This window comes from Triturus cristatus, chromosome 7 (genome assembly GCF_964204655.1).
Source record: "Triturus cristatus chromosome 7, aTriCri1.1, whole genome shotgun sequence".
Classification (NCBI taxonomy): domain Eukaryota; kingdom Metazoa; phylum Chordata; class Amphibia; order Caudata; family Salamandridae; genus Triturus; species Triturus cristatus.
The window spans coordinates 3114046-3138159 of NC_140590.1; the positions used below are offsets into that span (position 1 = coordinate 3114046).

Consider the following 24114-nt stretch of genomic DNA (forward strand, 5'->3'; position numbering starts at 1 on the left):
CTAGCATAAGAACTAGGTATGTGAAAACATTCAGTCCAACATGTGTGCCTCTCCCCTGCTCTTCACTCAGCTTCACTGGGACATATTCTTACACAGTGGGTGTCCCACTGTGCAGCCACTCTATCGCATGCCCTCAAACGTCTGAAGCCATTGGGAATTCTTGTTTGCAGCTTCCTGACACATTCTCTTTTAGCTTTCTTATCCACTGGACATGTTCTCTTATCTCTCTCAAGCATTGGATGTGCTCTCTCATCCCCTACGCATTGAATATTCACCTTTATCTCTTTCCACGTTGGATATTCTCTCACATCTTTTCCCACATTGTACATTCTCTCTTACACCTTGCACATTCTCTGTAACTGCTCTTCCACACTGAACATACTCTCTTACTTAATGGATGTTCTCCCTTCCACAATAAACATGCTCTCTTAGCTCTCTTCCACAATGGGCATACTCGCCCATACATTGGGCATTCTCTCTTCCACAATGGACATGCACACTTAGTTCCATCAACCATTGAATGTTTTCTCTCGTCTTTTCCCACATTTTACATTCTCTCTTAGTTTTCTTACACATTGAGCTCTCTCTCTCTTACCACTCTTTGACCCTGGACATACTCTCTTATTATATGGATGTTGTCTTAGTTCTCTTCCACAATGGACACATTCTCTTACTCTATGGACGCTCTCTCTGTGTTCTCTTCCACAATGGACATGCTCTCTTAGCTCCCTTACCCATTGAATGTTCTCTCTTATTTGTTTCCATCTTAGACATTCTGTCTTGGCACTCTTACACATTGGGCATTCTCTTCGACTTCTCTTCCAAAATGAACATACTCTCTTACTCAATGGATGGTCTCTCAGTTCTCTTCCACAATGGACGTTCTCTCTTTGCTTTCTTCCACAATGGAATGCATTCTTACAACAATTTATGTTCTCTCTTAGCTCTCTGCCACAATGGACTTTCTCTCTTTGTTCTCTTCCACAATGGGCATGTTCTCTTAGCTCTCTTACACAATGGACATGTTCTGTTAGTTCTCTTCCACAATGGAATGCCCTCTTACAACAATAGACAAACTTTCATTGTTCCATTCCACGATGGGCATGTTCTCTTAGATCTCTTACACATTGGATACACTCTTTGTTCTCTTCCACAATGGACATACTCTCTTACTCAATGGATGTTCTTTCAGTTCTCTTCCACAATGGCCATTCTCCCTTTGTTCTCTTCCACGATGGGCATGCTCTCTTAGCTCTCTTACACAATGGAATTTCTCTCCTAGATCTCTTCCACAATGGAAATACTCTTAGTTCTCTTCCACAATGGACATACTCTCTTACTCTATGGAAGCTCTCTCTTTGTTCTTCTCCACAATGGACATGCTCTCCAAGCTCCCTTAACCATTGAATGTTCTCTCTTATTTGTTTCCATCTTAGACATTCTCTCTTGCCACTCTTGCACATTGGGCATTCACTTTGACTTCTCTTCCACAATGGACATACTCTCTTACTCAATAGATGTTCTCTCTTAGTTCTCCTCCACAATGGACATTCTCTTACTCAATGGATGTTCTCTCAGTTCTCTTCCACAATGGAATGACTTCTTACACAAAGGATGTTCTCTTCCACAATGGAAATTTTCTCTTAGCTCTCTTCCACAATAGACGTTCTCTCTTTGTTCTCTTCCACAATGGGCATGCTCTCTCACACAGTGGACATGCTCCCTTACATATTGGATACAATATCTTAGTTCTCTTCCACGATGAGCATGCTCTCTTACTGAATGGATAGACTCTCTTTGTTCTCTTCCATGATGGGCATGCTCTCTTACTCAATCGATACACTCTCTTTCTTCTCTTCCACGACGGGCATGCTCTCTTAGTCAATAGATACACTCTCTTTGTCCTCTTCCACGATCGGCATGCTCTCTTAGTCAATAAATACACTCTCTTTGTTCTCTTCCATGATCGGCATGCTCTCTTACACATTGGATACCCTCTCTTTGTTCTCTTCCACGATGGGCATGCTCTCTTACACATTGGATACACTCTCTTTGTTCTCTTCCACGATCGGCATGCTCTCTTACACATTGGATACACTCTCTTTGTTCTCTTCCACGATGGGCATGCGCTCTTACACATTGGATACACTCTCTTTGTTCTCTTCCACGATCGGCATGCTCTCTTACACATTGGATACACTCTCTTTGTTCTCTTCCGCGATCGGCATGCTCTCTTAGCTGTCTTACTTAATGGATGCACTCTCTTTGTTCTATTCCGCGATGGGCATGCTCTATTAGCTCTCTTACTCAATGGATTCACTCTCTTTTTTCTCTTCCACGATGGGCATGCTCTCTTACACATTGGATACACTCTCTTTGTTCTCTTCCACGATCGGCATGCTCTCTTACACATTGGATACACTCTCTTTGTTCTCTTCCACGATGGGCATGCTCTCTTACTCAATGGATACACTCTCTTTATTCTCTTCCACGATGGTCATGCTCTTTTACACATTGGATACACTCTCTTTGTTCTCTTCCACGATGGTCATGCTCTTTTACACATTGGATACACTCTCTTTGTTCTCTTCCACGATGGGCATGCTCTCTTACTCAATGGATACACTCTCTTTATTCTCTTCCACGATGGTCATGCTCTTTTACACATTGGATACACTCTCTTTATTCTCTTCCACGATGGTCATGCTCTTTTACACATTGGATACACTCTCTTTGTTCTCTTCCGCGATGGGCATGCTCTCTCAGCTCTCTTACACATTGGATACACTCTCTTTGTTCTCTCCCACGATGGGCATGCTCTCTAACTCAATGGATGCACTCTCTTTGTTCTCTTCCGCGATCGGCATGCTCTCTTAGCTGTCTTACTTAATGGATGCACTCTCTTTGTTCTATTCCGCGATGGGCATGCTCTATTAGCTCTCTTACTCAATAGATTCACTCTCTTTGTTCTCTTCCACGATCGGCATGCTCTATTAGCTCTCTTACACATCGATGGCCTTACCTGCTCGAGGACGGCCTGAAATCTTCATGAGGCCAGGGTGTGTGCCTCCCACCTCTTCCACAAAGTCATATGTTAGATCCACAAGACTGTCCCCTATGAGACAGGGATATGAGAGGACACAGATTAGTGTCAATGAGCATTTGATAGGAGAGATGCTGGTGTAACAGGCACAAGAGACAGATAAGCATCACAGAGAAAGGGGGAAGTTACAGCATTACAGACAAAGGGTAGAAACAGCATTACAGACTGAGAGGATAGGTACAGTTTTATAGTTAGAGGGGGCAGGTGCTGCATTACAGACAGAGAGGGCAGGTGCTGCATTACAGACAGAGGGGACAGATGCAGCTTTACAGACAGAGGGACAGTTACAGCATTTCACACAGTGGGGACAGGTATAGTTTTACATACAAACACAGGGAGCAGATACAGCTTTCCAGACAGAGGGGGCAGGTACAACAGTACAGCCGGATGGGACGTGTACAGCTTTGCAGACTGAGGGGATGGGTGCAGCTGTATTATATACACAGGGAGCAAGAGCAGTAAGGGGTCCATGGGACAGCAGCAGCATCATAGACACAGGGTGCAGATACAGCAAGGAGAAAGGTACCGCATTACACACAGAGGAGAACGTAAAACATTGCAAACCGAGGAGGCTGGCAAAGCATTACAGATAAAGGGGACAGGTGCATCACTAAAGACACAGGGGACCAAGACGGCTTTACACATAAATGGGATGGGTATAGCAGAACAGACACCGTAGACATGTACAACATTACAGACAGAGGTGGCCAGTACAGCATTACAGACTGAAGGGACGCGTACAGCATTACAGACTCAAGGGACGCGTACAGCATTACAGACTCAAGGGACGCGTACAGCTTTACAGACTGAAGGGACGCGTACAGCTTTACAGACTCAAGGGACGCGTACAGCATTACAGACTCAAGGGACGTGTACAGCTTTACAGACTCAAGGGACGCGTACAGCATTACAGACTCAAGGGACGCGTACAGCTTTACAGACTCAAGGGATGCGTACAGCATTACAGACTCAAGGGACGCGTACAGCATTACAGACTCAAGGGACGCGTACAGCTTTACAGACTCAAGGGACGCGTACAGCTTTACAGACTCAAGGGACGCGTACAGCATTACAGACTCAAGGGACGCGTACAGCTTTACAGACTGAAGGGACGCGTACAGCTTTACAGACTGAAGGGACGCGTACAGCTTTACAGACTCAAGGGATGCGTACAGCATTACAGACTCAAGGGACGTGTACAGCTTTACAGACTCAAGGGATGCGTACAGCATTACAGACTCAAGGGACGCGTACAGCTTTACAGACTCAAGGGACGCGTACAGCATTACAGACTCAAGGGACGTGTACAGCTTTACAGACTCAAGGGACGCGTACAGCATTACAGACTCAAGGGACGCGTACAGCATTACAGACTCAAGGGACGCGTACAGCTTTACAGACTCAAGGGACGCGTGCAGCATTACAGACTCAAGGGACGTGTACAGCTTTACAGACTCAAGGTACGCGTACAGCTTTACAGACACTGGGGACATGTACAGCATTAGATAAAAAGAAGACAACACTGCAGACAGATGAGAATGGTATCAATACAGACTGAAGGGACAGGTATAGCACACAGACAGAAGGGATTTATACAGTGTTAAAGACACAGTAGACAGATATCACATTACATAAAAGAGAACAGGTACAGCATTACAGACTCATGGGATAGGTGCGGCACTATAAACAGATGGGGCACGTACAGCATTACAGAAACAAGAGACAGGATTAGGAAAAGGTACAGAATCACAGGAGACATGTGAAGCAGTACAGATGCAGAAAAAGGAACAGAATTACAGGAGAAAGGAGAAGCAGTACAGATACAGGAAAAGGTAGAGAATCACAGGAGACAGGTGAAGCAGTACAGATGCAGGAAAAGGAACAGAATCACAGGAGACCGGTGAAGCAGTACAGATACAGGAGAAAGGTACAGAATTACAAGAGACAGGTGAAGCAGTACAGATACAGGAGAAAGGTACAGATTCACGGGAGACATGTGAAGCAGTACAGATACAGGGAAAGGTCGAGAATCACAGGAGACAGGTGAAGCAGTACTGATGCAGGAAAAGGAACAGAATCACAGGAGACCGGTGAAGCAGTACAGATACAGGAGAAAGGTACAGAATCACAAGAGACAGGTGAAGCAGTACAGATACAGGAGAAAGGTACAGATTCACGGGAGACATGAGAAGCAGTACAGATACAGGGAAAGGTACAAAATCACAGGAGACAGGAGAAGCAGTACAGATACAGGAAAAGGTACAGAATCACAGGAGGCCGGTGAAGCAGTACAGATGCAGGAAAAGGTACAGAATCACAGAAGAAAGGCAAAGCAGTACAGATACAGGAGAAAGGTACAGAATCACAAGAGACAGGTGAAGCATTACAGATACAGGAGAAAGGTACAGATTCACGGGAGACAGGCTAATCAATACAGATACAGGAGAAAGGTACAGAATCACAGGAGACAGGCGACACATGTACAGTATTGCAGACACACTGGATTGGCACACAGTCACAGCAGGTCAAGCTGGGCAGACGCCCGAGACAGCTATAGAATTTTCAAAGATTTGCCAGGCTTTCACACAAGATATGGAGACATTACCAGGACATTGAAGTAAGCAAGAGGAGGATGCCATGACCTCAATAGTGCTTTCATTTGAGATAACCAGGCGCTATCAAGAGGACTCTCATCCCGCACCAGCGCGGCTTCAGATATTACAAACAGACAGAGGGAGCAGATACAGCTTTCCAGACAGAGGGGGCAGGTGCAACAGTACAGCCAGATGGGACGTGTACAGCTTTACACGAACAGAAAAGAGCTTTCACAGTGTGATCAAAATACCCTCCTACTCTTGACCCCAGGTGAGGCAGATTTAATGTGAGGAGTTCAAGAGCAGGAGACCATGTGTGCTACGGGGTGCTGTAGGAATGAGAAGGGAGACAAGTAGGTGAAACTGCAATCCAAGGGTGTGGATACCACTGGCTACACGTATGTACAATTGGCAGCAGGACTGGTAACTGTTGCAACTCTACCACTGTGGGTGACTCAAACTGTGGGAGAAATGCTCACATATGTTATCAGGGGCAGCAGACCTGTAACTCGTCAAACTGTGGAAGATACATCCACATATGCTAGCATGGGCAGCATTCCTGAGGTGCCCTCAAACTGTGGGAGATGACCACATATCTGTACTGCTTCACCTTTCTCCTGTGATTCTGTACCTTTTCCTGTATCTGTACTGCTTCGCCTGTCTCCTGTGTTTCTGCACCTGTCTCCAGTGATAATGCACCTGTCTCCTGTGATTCTGCACCTGTCTCCTGTGATTCTGCACCTGTTTCCTGTGATTCTGCACCTGTTTCCTGTGATTCTGCACCTGTCTCCTGTGATTCTGCACCTGTCTCCTGTGATTCTGCACCTGTTTCCTGTGATTCTGCACCTGTTTCCTATGCCCTTACTTCTTTACCTATCTCCTGTGATGCAGCTTCAATCTACTCAATCTGTAATGCTATACCTGTTTCTGTTATGTTGTACCTATCTCCCTATGTCTGTCTGTAATGCTTTACTTGCATCCTTTATTTATATAGCTGTACCTTTCTCCGGTGTGTATTAAGCTGCGCCTTTTCCCTGAAGCGTCAAGGCTTTACCTAGGACCTATGGCTACAGTGCTGATCCTGTCTCTTGTTTCTGTAATGCTGTACGTGCCCCATCTGTTTATAGTGCCGCACCTATCCCATGAGTCTGTAATGCTGTACCTGTTCTCTTTTATGTAATGTGATATCTGTCTACTGTGTCTTTAACACTGTATAAATCCATTCTGTTTGTGTGCTATACCTGTCCGTCCAGTCTGTATTGATACCACTCTCATCTGTCTGTAGTGCTGTCTTCTTTTTATCTAATGCTGAGGTGACCTCAAGCTGTGGGAGATACAGTCACATATGCTAGCAAGGACAGCGGTCCTGAGGAGTCCTCAAACTGTGGGAGAGATGCCCACATATGCAGCAACAGCAGTACAAGAATGTCTTCACAATGACATGGGCTAGACAGGATTCAGAAGTAGAGGGTTGCCTTGAAAATGTGGGATACCTACTTGTGCAATTGCCGTCTACAATCTGTGGGACTGTGGGACAGCACTGTAAACAGACAGCTGTTTCAATCCCGTCCTCCAAGCTATAGCTGCCTCCAATCTCATCACAGGATGTGAGTACCAACATATAAAAATGCCTGTCGGCTGCAGCGGGTACCTGTGGCTCGAACAGTGAACTCAGCAGATGACGTCAACTGCAGCATCCATACCCCAGGCAGGACAGGTGGTGTCAAGATGACCCGCTCCAAGCTTCCGGCCATCTTGGAGCTTGCAATGGGGGATGGGACGGCCACTCCACCGGGCGGCGCTCCAGTGTATGACACACCTGGCAACGATAACATCAAAACGCAAATGTAAAAGTTTATGTTATGCAGTCTTGGGACTAGGAGATAAAATGGCAATGGGGCCGATTCACAGAACTAATTTGAGATAGAATCCTAAACTTCCTACTTTTGGTATTCACAGAAGGCATTTAGAAGCAGTAAAGTTAGGACTCCTAACTTTACTATTACTAAACTGAGACAAAATACTAAACTTACTAATTTTGGTATTCACATAAGGCATTTAGTAGTAGTAAAGTTAGGACTCCTAACTTTACTATTACTAAATGCCTTTTGTGAATTCCGAAAGTCGTAAAGTTAGGATTTTGTCTTAGTTTAGTAGTAGTAAAGTTAGGAGTCCTAACTTTACTACTTCTAAATGCCTTCTGTGAATACCAAAAGTAGGAAGTTTAGGATTTTATCTCAGATTAGTTCTGTGAATCGGCCCCAATATGTTTGCAAACACCAAACCTAACCATAGAAACCTGTATATCATTAAATAATATCATTAAAAAGTAAAACAATTCACACTTTCACTGCTCTCTCTCTTACTAAAGGACTCGCCAGAATGCTCCCCCCGAGAGAAATAGATGACAAGTCCCCTAGGGAAAGAGCCTTTACAAATATTTGCATCACAGACTTTAATAAAGAAATAGACAGATCCGACATGAAACAGAATAGTCTCAACAGTGATTACATAGGTCTCTACTTGGGTGTTTATATTACAGAAACCTGAGTATCTCAAACGAGAGCGGCTGAACCTAGAAATGAAAGGTCTCTGCAGGGTACACTGGAGAACCTGCGATGCAAGGAGGTTATGGTGGTGAGACTTAGCACATAAATGAACAGCACCCTGTACAGATGTTTTAATGTATTTACATTACACATATGTACAGTAGTAAAAAAAACAAATTCTCAAGAATCATATGATTTTTGGGTAAGTGCTGAAGATGGGAGACAAACCCCTGTGCAAAATTAGCAGCCACATGACTAGAACGGAAGTTGTTTTTGATTTTATGCCCCAATAGCTACTGCCATTGCCAAAACAGTATAGAAGAAACCAGAGAAATGGTAGCGCAAAATTGGGTTCAGAAGAGAACGACAAAGCTTTTAACCTTTAAGCTTGAAAAACCTATAAAACTCTAACATAAGAGGTGAAACCCGCACACCACGCATGTGTCCGTAAATGATGAGAGGGTATTATGGACAAGCACAAGCGCTACTCAGGTGCCTCGTGAATAAGAACTAGATCAAACGTTGGGCCCCATGTTTCAGGTATTCTGCTAACACAACTATGCGCAGGATTATGGGACCTCGGTGTACAGGGGCTAAGCCTTCCCACCACCTTAGTGCCCACAAGCCCAGGACCGACTAGCTATTGTGTCTCACTCGCTCTCCTACCCACTCACAGAGAAACAAGTGATTAGACAACCCAGAACACAACACGCAAGACTCTCCCAGGAATCGCGGTAACGAGGCAAAACGCTTTCGCTCACACTCTTGTTTTTGTCCACAATAAAGTGTGAAAGAGACACAAAATAGTTTAGAATATTTATTTGAACTATCATGCTCTATAATGCAGTATACCTGCCACAACAAGCAGAAATATGCTAAGTACAAATACAGTCAGCATAGCAACAAGGCCATATATCATGCAGGGAGATGTCATAATGAAAAGACAATGGAGAGAAGACACTTCAGCCTGACCTCCCTCCCCTGCTAGGCATTGGTATTATTATATAACAGAAGATCTCTGGGTTTTGTCAGCAGACCCCATACCTTAGTGCCTAGATGGTATATCTGCACCACAGGAACCGCATGGCTTCTCTCCCTGGAAAGGTCCCTCGCCAAGTATGTGTTCCCCATATGTGCATTCCCGTAACATCAACATGCTAGTCTCCCGCCAGCTGCATTGGTATGTTGTGTCTACGTGCTAGGGCCTGGCCAGAACAGAGCAACAAGGAGCATCGTTTATCGACCTTGCTCACGATGTTCAGACAAAACTCCAGGAACCGGCAGAGAATGAACACAGCGGACAGTTCCCATGTAAAAGGTATAAACAGAGTTGTTGCAAAATAAAAGCAGCTATTGATGCGTGCAAAGCTGAATAATTGCTGAAGGGCTCATGCTAAATTAGTGATGGCGACAATGCCCCCACCGGCCACGTGACACAACTTTCTTCGCATTGCTTATATATTTCTGACTCAATCAATTATGTTAATCTATTCTATTTCGAGATGAGAACTTGTTCTGAATACGAAGGTTCAACTGCTTCGTGAAAGCATTTTGCCTTTATATTTTGATGTTTTTACTGACCTCGCAAATACCTTCTATGATGTCTTAAGTGATCCTTAAGAATACAGACAGGCTGTTATCTGCTTTCAGTTTTCAAAATACTTCTTTAAGTGATACTTTTTTAAATAAAATCATCAGTTTGGGTCAATAAGAAAATTTAAATAAATAGCAGGACAATTGTTTGTAAGTCATGGAGACAGAAGGGGCTAAAATGGGTCCCTCAACTCTTGTTTCAGCTGAATGCATCTTTGTTTTCCAACACGCAGAATCAATTTGGTCAACCCATCTTCAAGTCATTCTAAACTCTGTGAAATGTCTGCAACAACTTCAGACTCTGATAATGAATTTCAGGATGATGTTGAGTGTGTAGATTTATTTCACGTAGTAAGAAGTTTCCTGAAAGCCTCTAAATTATACGTGTATTAAACATACCACAAGGAATGGACTACAGCGTAGTAAGGGAACATACTCTGGGGCTGATTCACAGAACTAATCTGAGATAAAATCCTAAACTTACTACTTTTGGTATTCACAGAAGGCATTTAGTAGTAGTAAAGTTAGGACTCCTAATTTTTCTACTACTAAACTGAGACAAAATCCTAACTTCACGACTTTCGGTATTCACAAAAGTCATTTAGTAGCAGTAAAGTTAGGAGTCCCAACTTTACTACTACTAAATGCCTTCTGTGAATACCAAAAGTAGGACGTTTAGGATTTTAACTCTGTGAATCGGCCCCTTTAATGTTTATGATCTATTAAACTATGAATGAGACAAGGTGAAACATTTATAAGACTTCCTTCACTGTCGATATTATCCAAACTTTCTTTTTATTTACAATAGTCTAATAATTGCACCATGCTCTTTAGCTCTATCGTAAAATTATGTTGACAATATAACTCATCAGAAAGTAATTTGTTACATATGCTTTTCATAAATCCTCATTTTAATATTTCTAGAGTGGAAGTTTGGAAATAATTAATTTTTGTATTCTAATTTTTCTTCTTCATTGCATATTTTCTGTATGTTTTTTTGGGTGAGTAGTTCCATACTATCACGAAGAGCAGACTAATTGACCTTTTGATTGCTTTTCCTAGCAGCTATAAGTATCCCTCACCACGCGCTAGGCACAGCCCATGGATCACCGTTCATTTCTGGTGCTTCTGTAGTGCGTTTGACACTTTTAAACATAACAATGTCTTCCGTTGCAACTTTCAGCTCTCTTTCTTATCCCTTTTCTCCAATTAAAATTTTAAAACCAATCATTCAATTATATTGAAATGTTAGTTTCTTCTTCAGATTGTATGCGTACATTTAAACTTATACTATATTCTTTAATACTCTGTTTCTTTTCTATGATGATGTTTTGTTATGATGTATTGACACGCCATGTTATATAGATTAAATCTTTGCGGTCTGCCCGCCATCCCGCTGTGGCTGCGGTCCCAAGCAGTGGCGGCTCCTAGAGGGAGTGCTGCGGGGTGATGGGTCGTGGCGGGGGAGGGGCAGGGTGGGAGGTAGTAAACTCCGGAATGCCGCTAAATGGAGTTGTGTATATAAATAAATAAATAAAACAAATTAAATTGCGCGCGCTGCAACGCAAAATCGGACGAGGACGGTGACGCCATTTCAGCAGCGGGACCCTTCCCACCAAGATCAGAATCAGGCCTCAATAAAGTCTTTAAACATCGAGGGGCTGATCACAATGTCCACGGAGTTCCCTCCGCCAGACATCATCTTGGTCATGAAACCGATTGACACCTGGTCAGAGGTTCCGATCAACCGATTATGATGTGACCGAACACTGCTCGGTCTCATTCCTACATTTTACAATGGGAGCATGCATTCCGGCCATAAACCAGCTGGAATGCATGATCCCATTGTAAAATGGGAGATGCAGTTCATCCCTGCACCCCGTGGCAGGAATCAACAAGGGGGCACCATAGGTGGCCCTACCGCCTCCAATAGGAGGCCGTGCACCGAAGGGGACCCTGCAGGGTGGCCCCCAAATGTGAGCTCCGACAGCCTTTCTGTGTCGGAAAGGCCGTCATGGAAAGACTGCCGAAACCCGACATTGTAATCCCTAGAGCAGAAAGAACTGCCTTTGGGATTACTGTCTGCATTCCGACTGACCGAGGAAGCCAGCCAGAATGATCGGTCGGATTCATTTCCGACAGACTCCATCGTAATAAGGCGATCGGAAAGGAGTACGACCAGCATATTACGATGCAGCTGGAAAGGATTCTCTGACCGCATCGTAATTAGCCCCTAAATGATTTTAAGACCAGTGTTACATTACTTAAGCAAATCAGAAAAGTTCACTTTCAGGACGAGGTCTTACTAAAAGAGATTTGAATAGAGTAATAACATTAGACAACAGTAGAAGTGTTTGCGTCCAGATTAGGTTCATCTTTGCAAAAAATGAAGAATAATCACAGAAAAACTGGCCTGAAGACAATCTTAAAAGAATAATTTAGAACCATTTTTTTTTAGCTATGGTGTTTTGTATGACAAAACAGAGGCTTGATGAAATATGGTGTCATACAGCGCCAGGACGAATGAAGCAATATCTTTATGAAGATTCTCTTACAGAACATAGAGGAAGAAGATGTAGAATACAAAAATATTGACTGCCTATACTTAAAAAGCTAAGTGCAAAAATATCAGGAAAAAATATTGTTTACAATAATATAGTTGTAATATCGATTTTTTCAAATATATATTATTTAAAGTAAACATATATTAAAAATTAAATATATTTAAATGTATATTTTAACAAACAAGAAATAAACTTACTTTTAAAAATGTGTACACTCACACACACACATATAAATGAACATACATATATAAATAAATTAATGTTTTAAATAATATAATTTTAAAAATCCTATATAATATTATCACAAATATATGTATAGGTATTTAAATATACCAAAAACAAAATATTTAAAAGAAAACCAGTTTAATTTAAAATAAAAAAATAAACACATATAATTAAAAAATTAAAAAATTGAAATTTTTGAATATTTTATTATGATATAATATTTTAATCTTTAATCTCAATCTTTAAATGAGACCGTTTTTCAACCTGATTACATTTTTTGACATCGAGCCCATCTCATATGCAGATGACACTCAGCTAATTCTCACTCTTGACAAAAATTCCACAACAGTTGAAGAAAAATTCCATAACTGCCTTTCAGCAGTCATGGACTGGATGAAAGCAAACCGCCACAAATGCAACAGCCAAAAAACAGAGATTATGCTGCTTTGTAAATCCAACGTCTTCATGCCCAAACAATGGTGGCCGACCGATACAGCACCACCCCCTATCACAATAGACTCTGTAAGAAACCTAAGCATTCGATTCAATCATACACTAATCTTCCACCAGCCAGCGCTCTCAGTAGCGGGCATGTGCTTCCACACGATAAAAACACTAAAAGAGTTTTTTGACTTGCTTCCTTTGACAGCCAGAAAATCAGTGGCAGTCGCCCTAATTCTGTCTCGCTTGGATTACTGCAACAGCCTGTATCCAGGAGCAAATAAAGTAGTGCTGAAAAGACTCCAGACAGTCCAGAACGCGGCAGCCCAGCTGGTATTAAGATTACCCAGGAGGCCCTCGGCCGCAGCAGCACTCAGAACCCTCCACTGGCTGCCCATACGAAAAAGGATTCTCTTCAAAAACCTAGCATTGATTTTCAGAACCCTCAATGACTCAGGACCCACGTACCTAGGAACTAGAATCAAACCATATATTACCCGAAGGCTTCTGCGATCATCCTCTGAAAGTCTCCTGTCACCCCCCGCCTTCCACCTCTCATCTAGAGGAGGAAAGTCAATGGCAGTCCTGGGAACAAAAGCATGGCATGCCTTGCCCACCCACCTGAGACTGGCTCAGCCTGAACCCTTGTTCAAGAAACTCCTAAAAACCTGCATCTTTGCGGCCCCAGACCGGTTAGTGCTATCACTGATCTGACCCTCCCACCGGATGGTCCTTCTAATTCCTCACCACAGCCCCACCCAGTTTTTCCGACAGCGTCAAGAAGCTCCCCAGAGTGAATGTGGTGCTCTATAAATATCATCATTCATTCATTCATAATAAATCAAACACATAATTTTCTAAATTACAACATAAAATAAACGATTAAACATTAAAATAAATACATATACATTTCTCACTATATTTAATAAAAAACATGTTTATACTAAATAAAGATAAAAATAAGTACTCCCACCTAACACAAAACAACAATAAAAAAATACTTTACATCACAGAAAAATATAAAATTAGTTAAAATATAACATTGGAAAACACAACAATTTACTATTCCTAGTACAACTAACACAACAATAAATATTATAATTAACAACAACAAAAAAAAAAAAAGATTCCCACTCCAGTCAGTGCAACTGTAGGGAAAGTGTGTGGATAGCGTAGGGGTAAAAATTACTATTCCCACTCCAGAGAGTGCAACAGTAGGGAAAGTGTGTGGATAGCGTAGGGGTAAAAATTACTATTCCAACTCCAGAGAGTGCAACAGTAGGGAAAGCGTTGGATAGCGTAGGGGTAAAAATTACTATTCCTACTCCAGAGAGTGCAACATTAGGGAAAGTGTTGGATAGCGTAGGGGTAAAAATTACTATTCCTACTCCAGAGAGTGCAACATTAGGGAAAGTGTTGGATAGCGTAGGGGTAAAAATTACTATTCCAACTCCACAGAGTGCAACAGTAGGGAAAGTGTTGGATAGCGGAGGGGTAAAATGTACTACTCCCACTCCAGTTGGCGCAAAAAAATTTGTACAACATCCTAAACAACATTAAAATAATTTTAAAACAGTGAATAAATGAAAACATATTTTGTATACAAAATAGAAATATATTTAATAAAAATGTAAAGTGTATTCACTTCCCAACCCATACCCCTACAAAACCAACAAACCACATCTAAATTAAAAAGAAAAACTACTTGCAAATTAACATAATTATTTATCAATTAAACAAATATTGTTTATGAAAATCTAAAGATAAATTCATTAAAATAAATGACTTCCCACCCTTTACCCCTATAACTCCACAATCCACACCTAAAAAAATAAATACACAATTAACATAATTAATTATCAGTTAAATGATTAGTATTAATTAAAAACTGATTAATAAATAACTAAAAATAAATTACTTCTCGCACTTTACCACTATAAACACCACAACCCGCAAAAAATATTAACATACAAAAAATTATTAACACAATTAGCAAAAATGAAATAAATAATATTAATTACAAAATAATCATTACTCTTTATAATTAAATAACGTTCCACCCTTTACCCCTATAAACCCACATCCTGCTACAGAACTAAAAACCACAAAATAATATTAATTAAAAAATAATCATTCATTTATTATAATTAAATTACTTCCCACCCTATACCGCTATAAACCCACAACCCACTACAGAGCTAAAAAACACAACATTTGATTAAATAAAATTTCGTGAGTACTAAAAATGTGACTAATACAGTAAACTACATAACAATAATTAAATAAAAAAATAATGTCATATACATTTGAAATATATACTAAAACACATAATAATTAAAAAAAATATTTTAAACAAATATATTTTTATAAATGATATTAAATACTTCTACATTTTTTACATGAAAATTACTTACCTTCAAATCGGTAGTCTTGATAACCATATTCTCGCACTCAATATTTCCATTCCACAATATTTGTCACTCGATATTGTGTAGTTCAAATTTGTTTCCTCAATATTCTGACTTATTACCCTTGTGGACTTGGTGTTTGATGACACGTGCATTTTTGGCTAGATTTTCACATTTGTTAGGACTCGCCAATACCCCTCAACCTCTCCTGGACCACATTGTTGTCTCTCTTCTTTCACTGGTTTGTTTGATCCGTCATATTTTAAAAGAACTAATTTAAAGACTTCAGAGGACTAGGAACTTATTTGGTTGTCAATCACTCAAACGTTTCAGATTCCAAGGCTTACTAGGGATACCTCTCTGGCATAATCAGTCTCGTCCTCAATGTTTATCTTGTGCCCCAGTGCACGAACTCTACAAGTGGAGCAGCTGCATGATGCTTGTTTCATCACCTCCCAAAGGCATTACTGACCGGGGAATTCATTCAGTGGTGTAGGGACTGCCAGATAGTCTCAGCACTTCAAAAAGAGATGGACAAGCAGACTAAGCGTAACTATAACTGAAAATGAAATATCTCAGCACAGAATTCTAGGGCATACCATTCTCAGTGATTCATGGCTTAAGAACCGTCATTTCAAACATATTCAAGATATGTATTATACTCTAAAAAGGCTTCACTCAAGAATCTTTTGTAAGGATTCCCTGTGTTTTTGGTCTGTTGTCACAGCCGCAAGCACAGCTCAGCTATTTACACAGGGCCGATTCACAAAGGTAAACGTAGACTCAGGTCTAAGTCTTCTACTTTTTAGTAATCACAAAGGAAAGTTACTACTAGTAACATTACTATTAGTAATTCTACCTTTAGTTTGTTTACTAGTAGTAAAGTTCTTATTACTAACTAAACTTTGTGAATACCAAAAAGTAGTAAACATCGATTTAAGACTAAAGTAACTTACCTTTGTGAATACCAAAGAGTAGTAAACAGAATTAAGTAGTAAACTTAGACTCAAGTCTAAGTGTGCTACTTTTTGGTCTTCACAAAGGTAGGTTACTACTAGTAACTTTACTACTAGTAATTATACTAGTAGTGACCTCACTACTAGTAAGTTTACTAGTAGTAAAGTTACTATTAGTAAGTTTCCTTTGTGAATACCAAAAAGTATTAAACTTAGACTAAAGTATAAAAGTAACTTACCTTTGTGAATACCAAAAAGTAGGAAACAGAATTAAATACCAAACTTAGACTTAAGTCTCCAGCTCTAACTCCACCTTCCCCTGTCTCTATCTCTGTGCCGCTGTCAGCATCTATCTCTATCTATGTCAATCTATCTCACTGTCTGTATCTATATGAAAAGTTATCTCAACCTATCTCTATTGCTATTTCTCTCTGTTTCTGACTTTTTATCCCTGTCTCTGTCTCCATCTCTAACTCTATCTCTATCTCTAATTTTTCTCATCTCTATCTTTGTCTCTGTCTCTATTTCTGTCTCTGCCTCCATCTCTGTCTCTGTCTCCATCTCTATCTCTGTCTCTATATCTCTATCTCAATTTCAATTTCAATTAATCAAGAAACATTTGTATAGTGCACGATTGTCACCCCTAGGAATATCGGAGTACTGAGGGTTTCAAGTCTCATTGAAAAGCTAGGTCTTGAGTTTGTTTCTGAAGTTCGCCAGGAATGGTGCTGCTCGAAGATGGAGGGGCAGGCCGTTCCTGGTCTTGGTGGCGATGTAGGAGATGGAGCGACTCCTGCTGCAGCCTTGACGGATACGGGGTGTGTGCACGAGGGCAAGAGAGGAGGATCGCAGGTGTCTTGTTGGTAGGTGGAAGTTCAGTTGATGATTGGTGTAGGATGGTCCTCGATCGTGTAGAGCTTTGTTGGTGTGCATGAGGATCTTCTGGATGGGGAGCCAATGGATGTTTCAGAGATGGGAGGTGATGTGGTTCCATTTGGGGAGGTCCAGGATCAGTCTGGCTGCCGCATTCTGTATAGTCTGGAGTCTTTTGAGGACTTGTGAGGAGATGCCTCTGTAGAGAGCATTGTCATAGTAGAGGCGGCTAGTGAAGAGGGCCTAGTAGATGGTTTTTCTGGTGTTGACTGGGATCCATATGAAGATTCTGCGGAGAATGAAAAGGTGTGGAAGCAGGAGGAGGTGACTGTGTTGACTTGTCGTTTCATGGTCAGGTCACTGTCGAGGACAATACCAAGGTTGCATACAAGGTCTATAGGAAGTCCAAAGTGGGCAGTCAGCTGTGGTCCCAGATGGAGGTGCTCTTCACAAAGCTCAGTACTTCTGTCTTGTCAGAGTTGAGTTTGAGGCACCTCTCTCTCATCCAGTTGGCTATGTTGGTCTTAGCATCACAGAAGTTGGTTTTGGCATTGTATGGGTCCTCTGTGAGCTAGAGGATTAGTTGAGTGTCATCAGCATAGGAGAATATGTTGAGTCCATGAGCTCTGATGACATCTGCGAGGGGGCTCATGTAGGTGTTGAACAGGGTGGCGCTGAGAGAAGATCCTTGGGGTACGCTGCATATGATGGCCATTAGGTTAGAAGGTGAAGGGATGTAGCCAGGTGCTCTGTGTGTGACCTGTAAGTAAAGAGGTGATCTGCTTGAGGGCATTTTGCTGTATGCCAAAGTTGTAGAGTCTGTCAACAAGGGTGTGGTGGGAGATGGTGTTGAACGTAGCGAGAGGTTGAGGAGGATCAGGACCACAATCTCTCTGCGGTCGAGGAGGGCTCTGATGTTTCTGCAGCAGCGATCAGTGAGGTTTCAGTGCTGTGGATGGCACAGAATCCTGATTGTGAGGCATGCAGTATGTGGTTTTGTTCCAGGTGACATGTTGGTTGGTGGCTTTCTAGAGTACTTGGGCCAGGTAGGGGAGCAGGGAAATCGGTCGATAATTTTGAGAACGCTGGGGTCGTGAAGGGTTTCTTTGGTAGGGGTCTGACCGCTGCGTGTTTCTATCTATCCGGGAAGGCTGATGTGCATATGGAAGTGTTGATGATATTGGTAAGTTCAGTGCTGATTGGGATGGTTCCGAAGGTGACGAGTCGGTGGGTGTAGGGGTCGATGAGCCCTGGAGTGGATAGAAGACATAAAGGCTGTGGTGGTCTAAGTGGTGAGAGGGGACCAGGTGGTGATAATATTCCTGGTGTGCATTGGTTGGTTAAGGCTGTTGAGATTGAAAGCCATGGGTTGGGGGTTGAAATTGTTGTAGATGGAGGCGATCTTGGTGTGGAAGTATTCCAAGAGGGAGTCATAGAGTTTTTGGAGGGGTGGATGGTGTTCTCTGTGGTTGTCGACTTGGAGAATTCCTTGAAGATTTGGAAAAGTTACTTTGTCTGTTTGACTGTTGTATCAATGTGCACTGTTGGTGGCTGCTTTCTTGTCTTCCTTGATGTTTAGGTGGTAGTTGCTGAGGTCTGCTTTATGAGTGGCTCTGTCGGAGGGGTTCCTTGAGGTGCGCCATTGTTTTTTGTGTTGATAGCAGTTACACTTGATGGTTCTGAGCTCTGGGGTGTACCAGCTGGCATGTTTTGAGGTTTTGCTGGTTTCAACAGAACAACTCTTTCCTCCCAGAAAATGAGCAGATGAAGGCAAGAATAGAGGGCAGAAAGTGAGCAGAAAGGAGCAGGAGCAAGGCAGAAAAACAAGCAAACGCTAAGCAGGGAGGCATAAACCACCAGCCAGGTAGCAGCGAGAAGTTGTGGGCAAGTTGGACAGGAGACTGTAGCAAGGGGAGCAGGTACGAGGACCTGCTCCCTGGAGTCGCGCTGCTGCCTCCATTAAGTAAGTCAAGGGTGGAGGGCAAGGCACTGGGTTTCGGGAGGCAGGAAACGCAGGAGAAGGAATACAGCGGGAAGAGGGAAGAATGAGCAGGACAAGGCAAACTAGGGGACAAAAAAGGAGCAGAAAAGAGAAAAAGGACCGGAAAACAAGTAGAAAAGGAAGAGAAGGAGCAGAAAATGAGCAGAAAAGGCAGAGAAGGGGTGGAAAATGAGCAGAAAATGAGCAGAGGAAGGCAAGAATAGAGGGCAGAAAGCTAGCAAAAATAGAGCAGGAGCAAGGCAAAAAATGAGCAAAAGCGAAGCAGCAGAGGCACAAACCAAAGGCAGCGGAGGGAAACTGTGGGCAAGCTGGACAGGACACGGTCGTGGGGGAGCTGGTACGAGGTCCTATTTCGTTATCTCTGTCTCTTGATCTTTTCAAGCGCCCTACCTTGCACCCACCATCGCATTGTCAGAGTTCACGTCCCACCTCTTTTGTGTCTTGCCCCAGTTCAGTGCTATCCATTTTATGTTTTCGGCCCCTCCCTCATGTCTCTCCTGTCACACACTCATTTTCCCAGCCGCACTTGCACCATTCTCTTTTTCTTAAATGTTTTCATGAAGTCTGGTGGTGGCCACCTACCCGCTGGATTGAACAGAGAGAATGTAGGTTTTCCGGTAATGTACAGAGACACGTTACTGACTGTGCTGTCAATGTTGATGGTAAAGTTCTGTTGAGTGGTCGGTGGTGACTTTCTCACTTGAAGTAAAGTGACCTGTTGGAAGAGGAGGAGAAAGATCAAATGTGGACCACGATTGAAAAGATAGTTTTTAGAATCTACACAAAAGATGAAAGATTAATATTAGTCAAAAATGTGATGAATGAATGTAATCAAAGAAGGATCCAAGCTCCCATTTTCCTCCGAGGGAAGACACTTGTTTGAAGCAACATTAGTTATTTGCCTTATGTGCAAGAGGTAATTTTCAAGGAAGCTTTAGACCTCTGACATCCTGACTGCATAGGATGAGATTTATTAAAATTAGGCATTTTTAAACACGTATTTAATTGCATCATCTATCGAAGCACCTCTGTTTTTCTGGGTGAGCAGCTCACCATCATCAGTGTCTCTCGGCACGACAGCCAGGACACCATCAACCTGGAGACAAAGAGGTGGAAGAACGAGAAAAACTAGAAAACAGGCAGTCTCTATTTATCAACCGAGCCCCCCTCCAATTACTATATGTCTGTATGACTGGATGTGTGAGTGGCTATACTGGTGAGTGAGTGGGTGCATTCTCATCCTGTGAATACCCTATGCATCGATATCACTAGCACACATAGACTCTTATGCAGCCTTCACATCTTCTACCACCCCCCAGGTGATAACCTACCTCTAATTGAACAAAGTATGGAAACCGTCTCCTCCAACCTGGGCTGACACTGCCCTCAGATCTTCCTTGGGGACTTCAATCTCCACTGGAATTACCCTCATGATCAGGCGGTTACAACCTTCAAACACTTCCTAACCACCCTCTCTCTGACCCAATTCTCTGACAGTCCCACACACAACTTAGGCTCAACAATGGATATAATCATCTCCAACCCCAACTCCATCCATCTCAAATCCATTCTCCCATGTGACTGGTCTGACCACCACTATATCAACTTCCTGATTCTTGAAAGTTGGAACCACAAAAGCGCTCAACCACTAAAACTCAAGCACTGGAAAAGATCTCTCCATAACACAAGCGTTAATGAGCTGATAGAGCGCTGCAATTCTTCCCTTCCACCGCCTGCAAACATGTACGACGTTCACAATCTCACTGAACACTATACCAACACCATGCTTTCTGCCTTGAATGCCACAGCCCCCCTTCAGCTAAAAAGAATTCCCATAAAAGACTCCAAATCCTGGTTGGACTAAATGCGGACAGACGCAGCCTAAGACTAGCGGAACGCACCTGGAGATCCACTCCCTCCTCGGGTCTTCTAAAAACACTAAGATTCAAAAGATGCAGATATAACAAACTCATTAGATCAGAGAAAGCCAACTTCTTCAAATACCAACTGGACAAAGCTAAAAATTGCCCGAAACGTCTTTTTGAGCTGATTAAAGCTCAATCCAACAACACCTCCATCTAATCTCAGCACCTCTCTCGCCTGCAACCAAACTGCAAAGCGGTTTCTGAATTCTTCCTTGATAAGACAAACAAAATCGAAGCAGATCTAAGGTCTACTGCACTCAATCTTTCGCCCTCTCTTTACTCCTCTGTCTCCACATCCCAGACCTCGCCTCATTGTCTCTCCCTCAAAAACAATGCTCCATGGATTCAATTCACTCCCCTCAATGACATTACCATCCTCAATATTCTCTCGACCCTTAAACCCTCAAACCACTTCAATGACCCCCTCCCCCCAACTTCTTTAAAGAAATGATAGGATCACTAACACCGCTCTGGTCCAAGATCATCAACGCCTCACTTCTTCAAGGTGAGATCCCGGACTGCCCGAAGGTTGGCCTAGGGCTCCCTATTCTCAAAAAACCCACGGCTGACCCCGTTGACCTGAACAACTACTGGACAATCACAAACATACCCACCCTGGCAAAACTGCAAGAGAAATATGTTCATGAACAACTACGCAAACACATTGAACAATTTCAGCTTCTCGACCTATTCCAATCGGGCTTCCGTACTGGCCACAGCACTAAAAAAGGCCATCACTCACATAGTGGACGGTGCAAACATGAGGCCGAACCAATGGCCTTGGATTTAACAACAAGGAGGTGCGCTGCACTCAGGAATCTTATCAATTGATTTTATTCTTCACACAGAGCCAGTCTGTCTTACCGACGTGTTTTGGCCTGAACGGCCTTGCTCACAGTTGGTGGCCAGTTTTACGTGTCATCCTTTTATACCACTCCCCTTTCAGGCCTCAATGCGGCCTTATGGGAGATGAAGTTTTTACAGTATAATGTTTGGTATTTTAACATCACACTAATGATAGACTGTTTCTATATTTTTACTGAACAGGTTAGATGCAATATCACAAGTGTTTCATGTCCAGTTTCTAATTATAGACATAATTTGGTTCCACATGGCTATGCAATTCACATTATATCATTTTACTTAATTAGTGCAATTATGTTTCGCCTATGTGTAATATGTCTAATATGTAATTTGTCCTAGTAGCTATAGCTGTATCACATTGGTGGGATCTTAACTATCAATCACCACAGATTAATATAGTTCATTTATACTGCTCTATCGGTCTTTCTTTATATAGCGGGACAAAGAAGAATACACCCAAGGGCGAATCTTCACATACGCCAGGAAGTTTGATACATTCAAACAACAAGACAGAATGGATAATGCAGCTCAAATCTCAAGCAGTATCTCATCATTAACGTCAACAGACGCTAGCGAGGGGGGTCAGGAAACAACTGTGGACCAAGCGAAACATACTTTTTTAGGGGGTATGAGGTTGGTTCTCCAACAAAGACAATGGGAACAAAACCGAAACACACAATAAGTCAAAGAGGAAGGGGTAGAGGACGCCAGTGGGAATCCAGAAAATAACAAGGAGAGGAAAGAAGAGAAAGTGGCTCAACTGAAAAAATTGGAACCACGACAAGGAGTATGTGTCAGAAAAACCCCTTCAAAATGAAATGGAAGAACGGACAGTGGTCAATCTATCCAAACGGAATATATCAGACTCTGAAACACCTTTACTTAAACAAGGCATTCATTTCTGCCCAACACAACAAATGGATACAGCCCAAACAAGAATAGTTATCTATAAGTACGTATGAAAAATCAAGTTAGCAAAAATGTTCCAAGAAAGCAAGGAAATGGCGAACTATACAAAGCCCAACAACAACAGACATGAATGCCTTGTTAACTCTAATTAATTTGGATGTAAAAAACAAACAAGACAACATCACTGTGGATACGGCATGTCCCCAAATGGGAGCAGGACTGAGTGGCAAAAAAAACTCACATCACGGTTCTACCCTCAATTAGCACCAGGTAATAAATTTGACATTTTTCAGGAAGCCGCAATCCAAGACATCTACAAACTCAAAAAAGCAAAATATTGAGATAATTTGACAAAACAAGAAAGAATGGCCCTAAAAAACTTGACAGAACACCAAAATATCACTATAAAAATGGCCGACAAGGGCGGCAATATTTTCATCTGGAACACAACAAATTTTGAAACAGAAGCGCATTTTCAATTGAAAGATCACGAATACTATCGAAAATTGGAAAGCAATCCAACAATGATCTTCAAAGATGCCCTGGATAAGAAAATCATGGAATGGCTCTCATCGTTTCGGCAAAGGGATCACTGCTTGAGCCCATAGCTAATTATATTGATTTCCTTCTAATGCCATTTGTGCTAAATCTAAACTCCTATATTAAGGACAACCCGACCTTCTGCGGCACCTCCAGGAAATATCTTGGCAAGAATCCTACATGTATCCTCGCTGGGTCTAAACTCACAAAGTGTGTATAGGGTAGCAAATTCTGGCACTTTAGACTTTGGAGGGTCACTATATGACGGTTGACTAATAACTCTATCTGCCCATTGGTGTAACAGTGTCTGGGGCAGATTAGATTGCAATGAGAACTGAGACATGACATGCTTCTCCAAAATAAGCTACACGAATCGTTAGACTGTAGTAGTAATTTTAAAATGTTTTTTGTCTCTTTCTAGTCTACTTCTGTGTTTTATTTTGAGCATGTGAGCAGTTAGTGTTTCTTTATGTCGTTTTGTAGTAATCTTTGTGTTGAAATGGATACATGACACAGAGTTATATACTTTTTTTTGTAGAGCGGGGCCCCTTTCCCTGAGCTGTTGCCA

General features: G+C 42.1%; 1 protein-coding gene across 3 annotated transcripts in view; it reads right to left on the reverse strand.

The window, feature by feature from the left end:
• The window catches only part of LOC146808665 (von Willebrand factor A domain-containing protein 7-like), a 455939-nt gene that overhangs the window by 160522 nt on the left and 271303 nt on the right, over nucleotides 1-24114 (reverse strand). For all 3 annotated transcript variants that reach the window (XM_085615458.1, XM_085615459.1, XM_085615460.1), the window contains exons 11-13: nucleotides 19891-20023; nucleotides 7349-7516; nucleotides 3023-3115 (exon numbers count right to left, since the gene is read on the reverse strand). In XM_085615458.1, the coding sequence (XP_085471584.1) occupies nucleotides 3023-3115; nucleotides 7349-7516; nucleotides 19891-20023 (394 nt within the window). The remainder of the gene's footprint in view (nucleotides 1-3022; nucleotides 3116-7348; nucleotides 7517-19890; nucleotides 20024-24114) is intronic.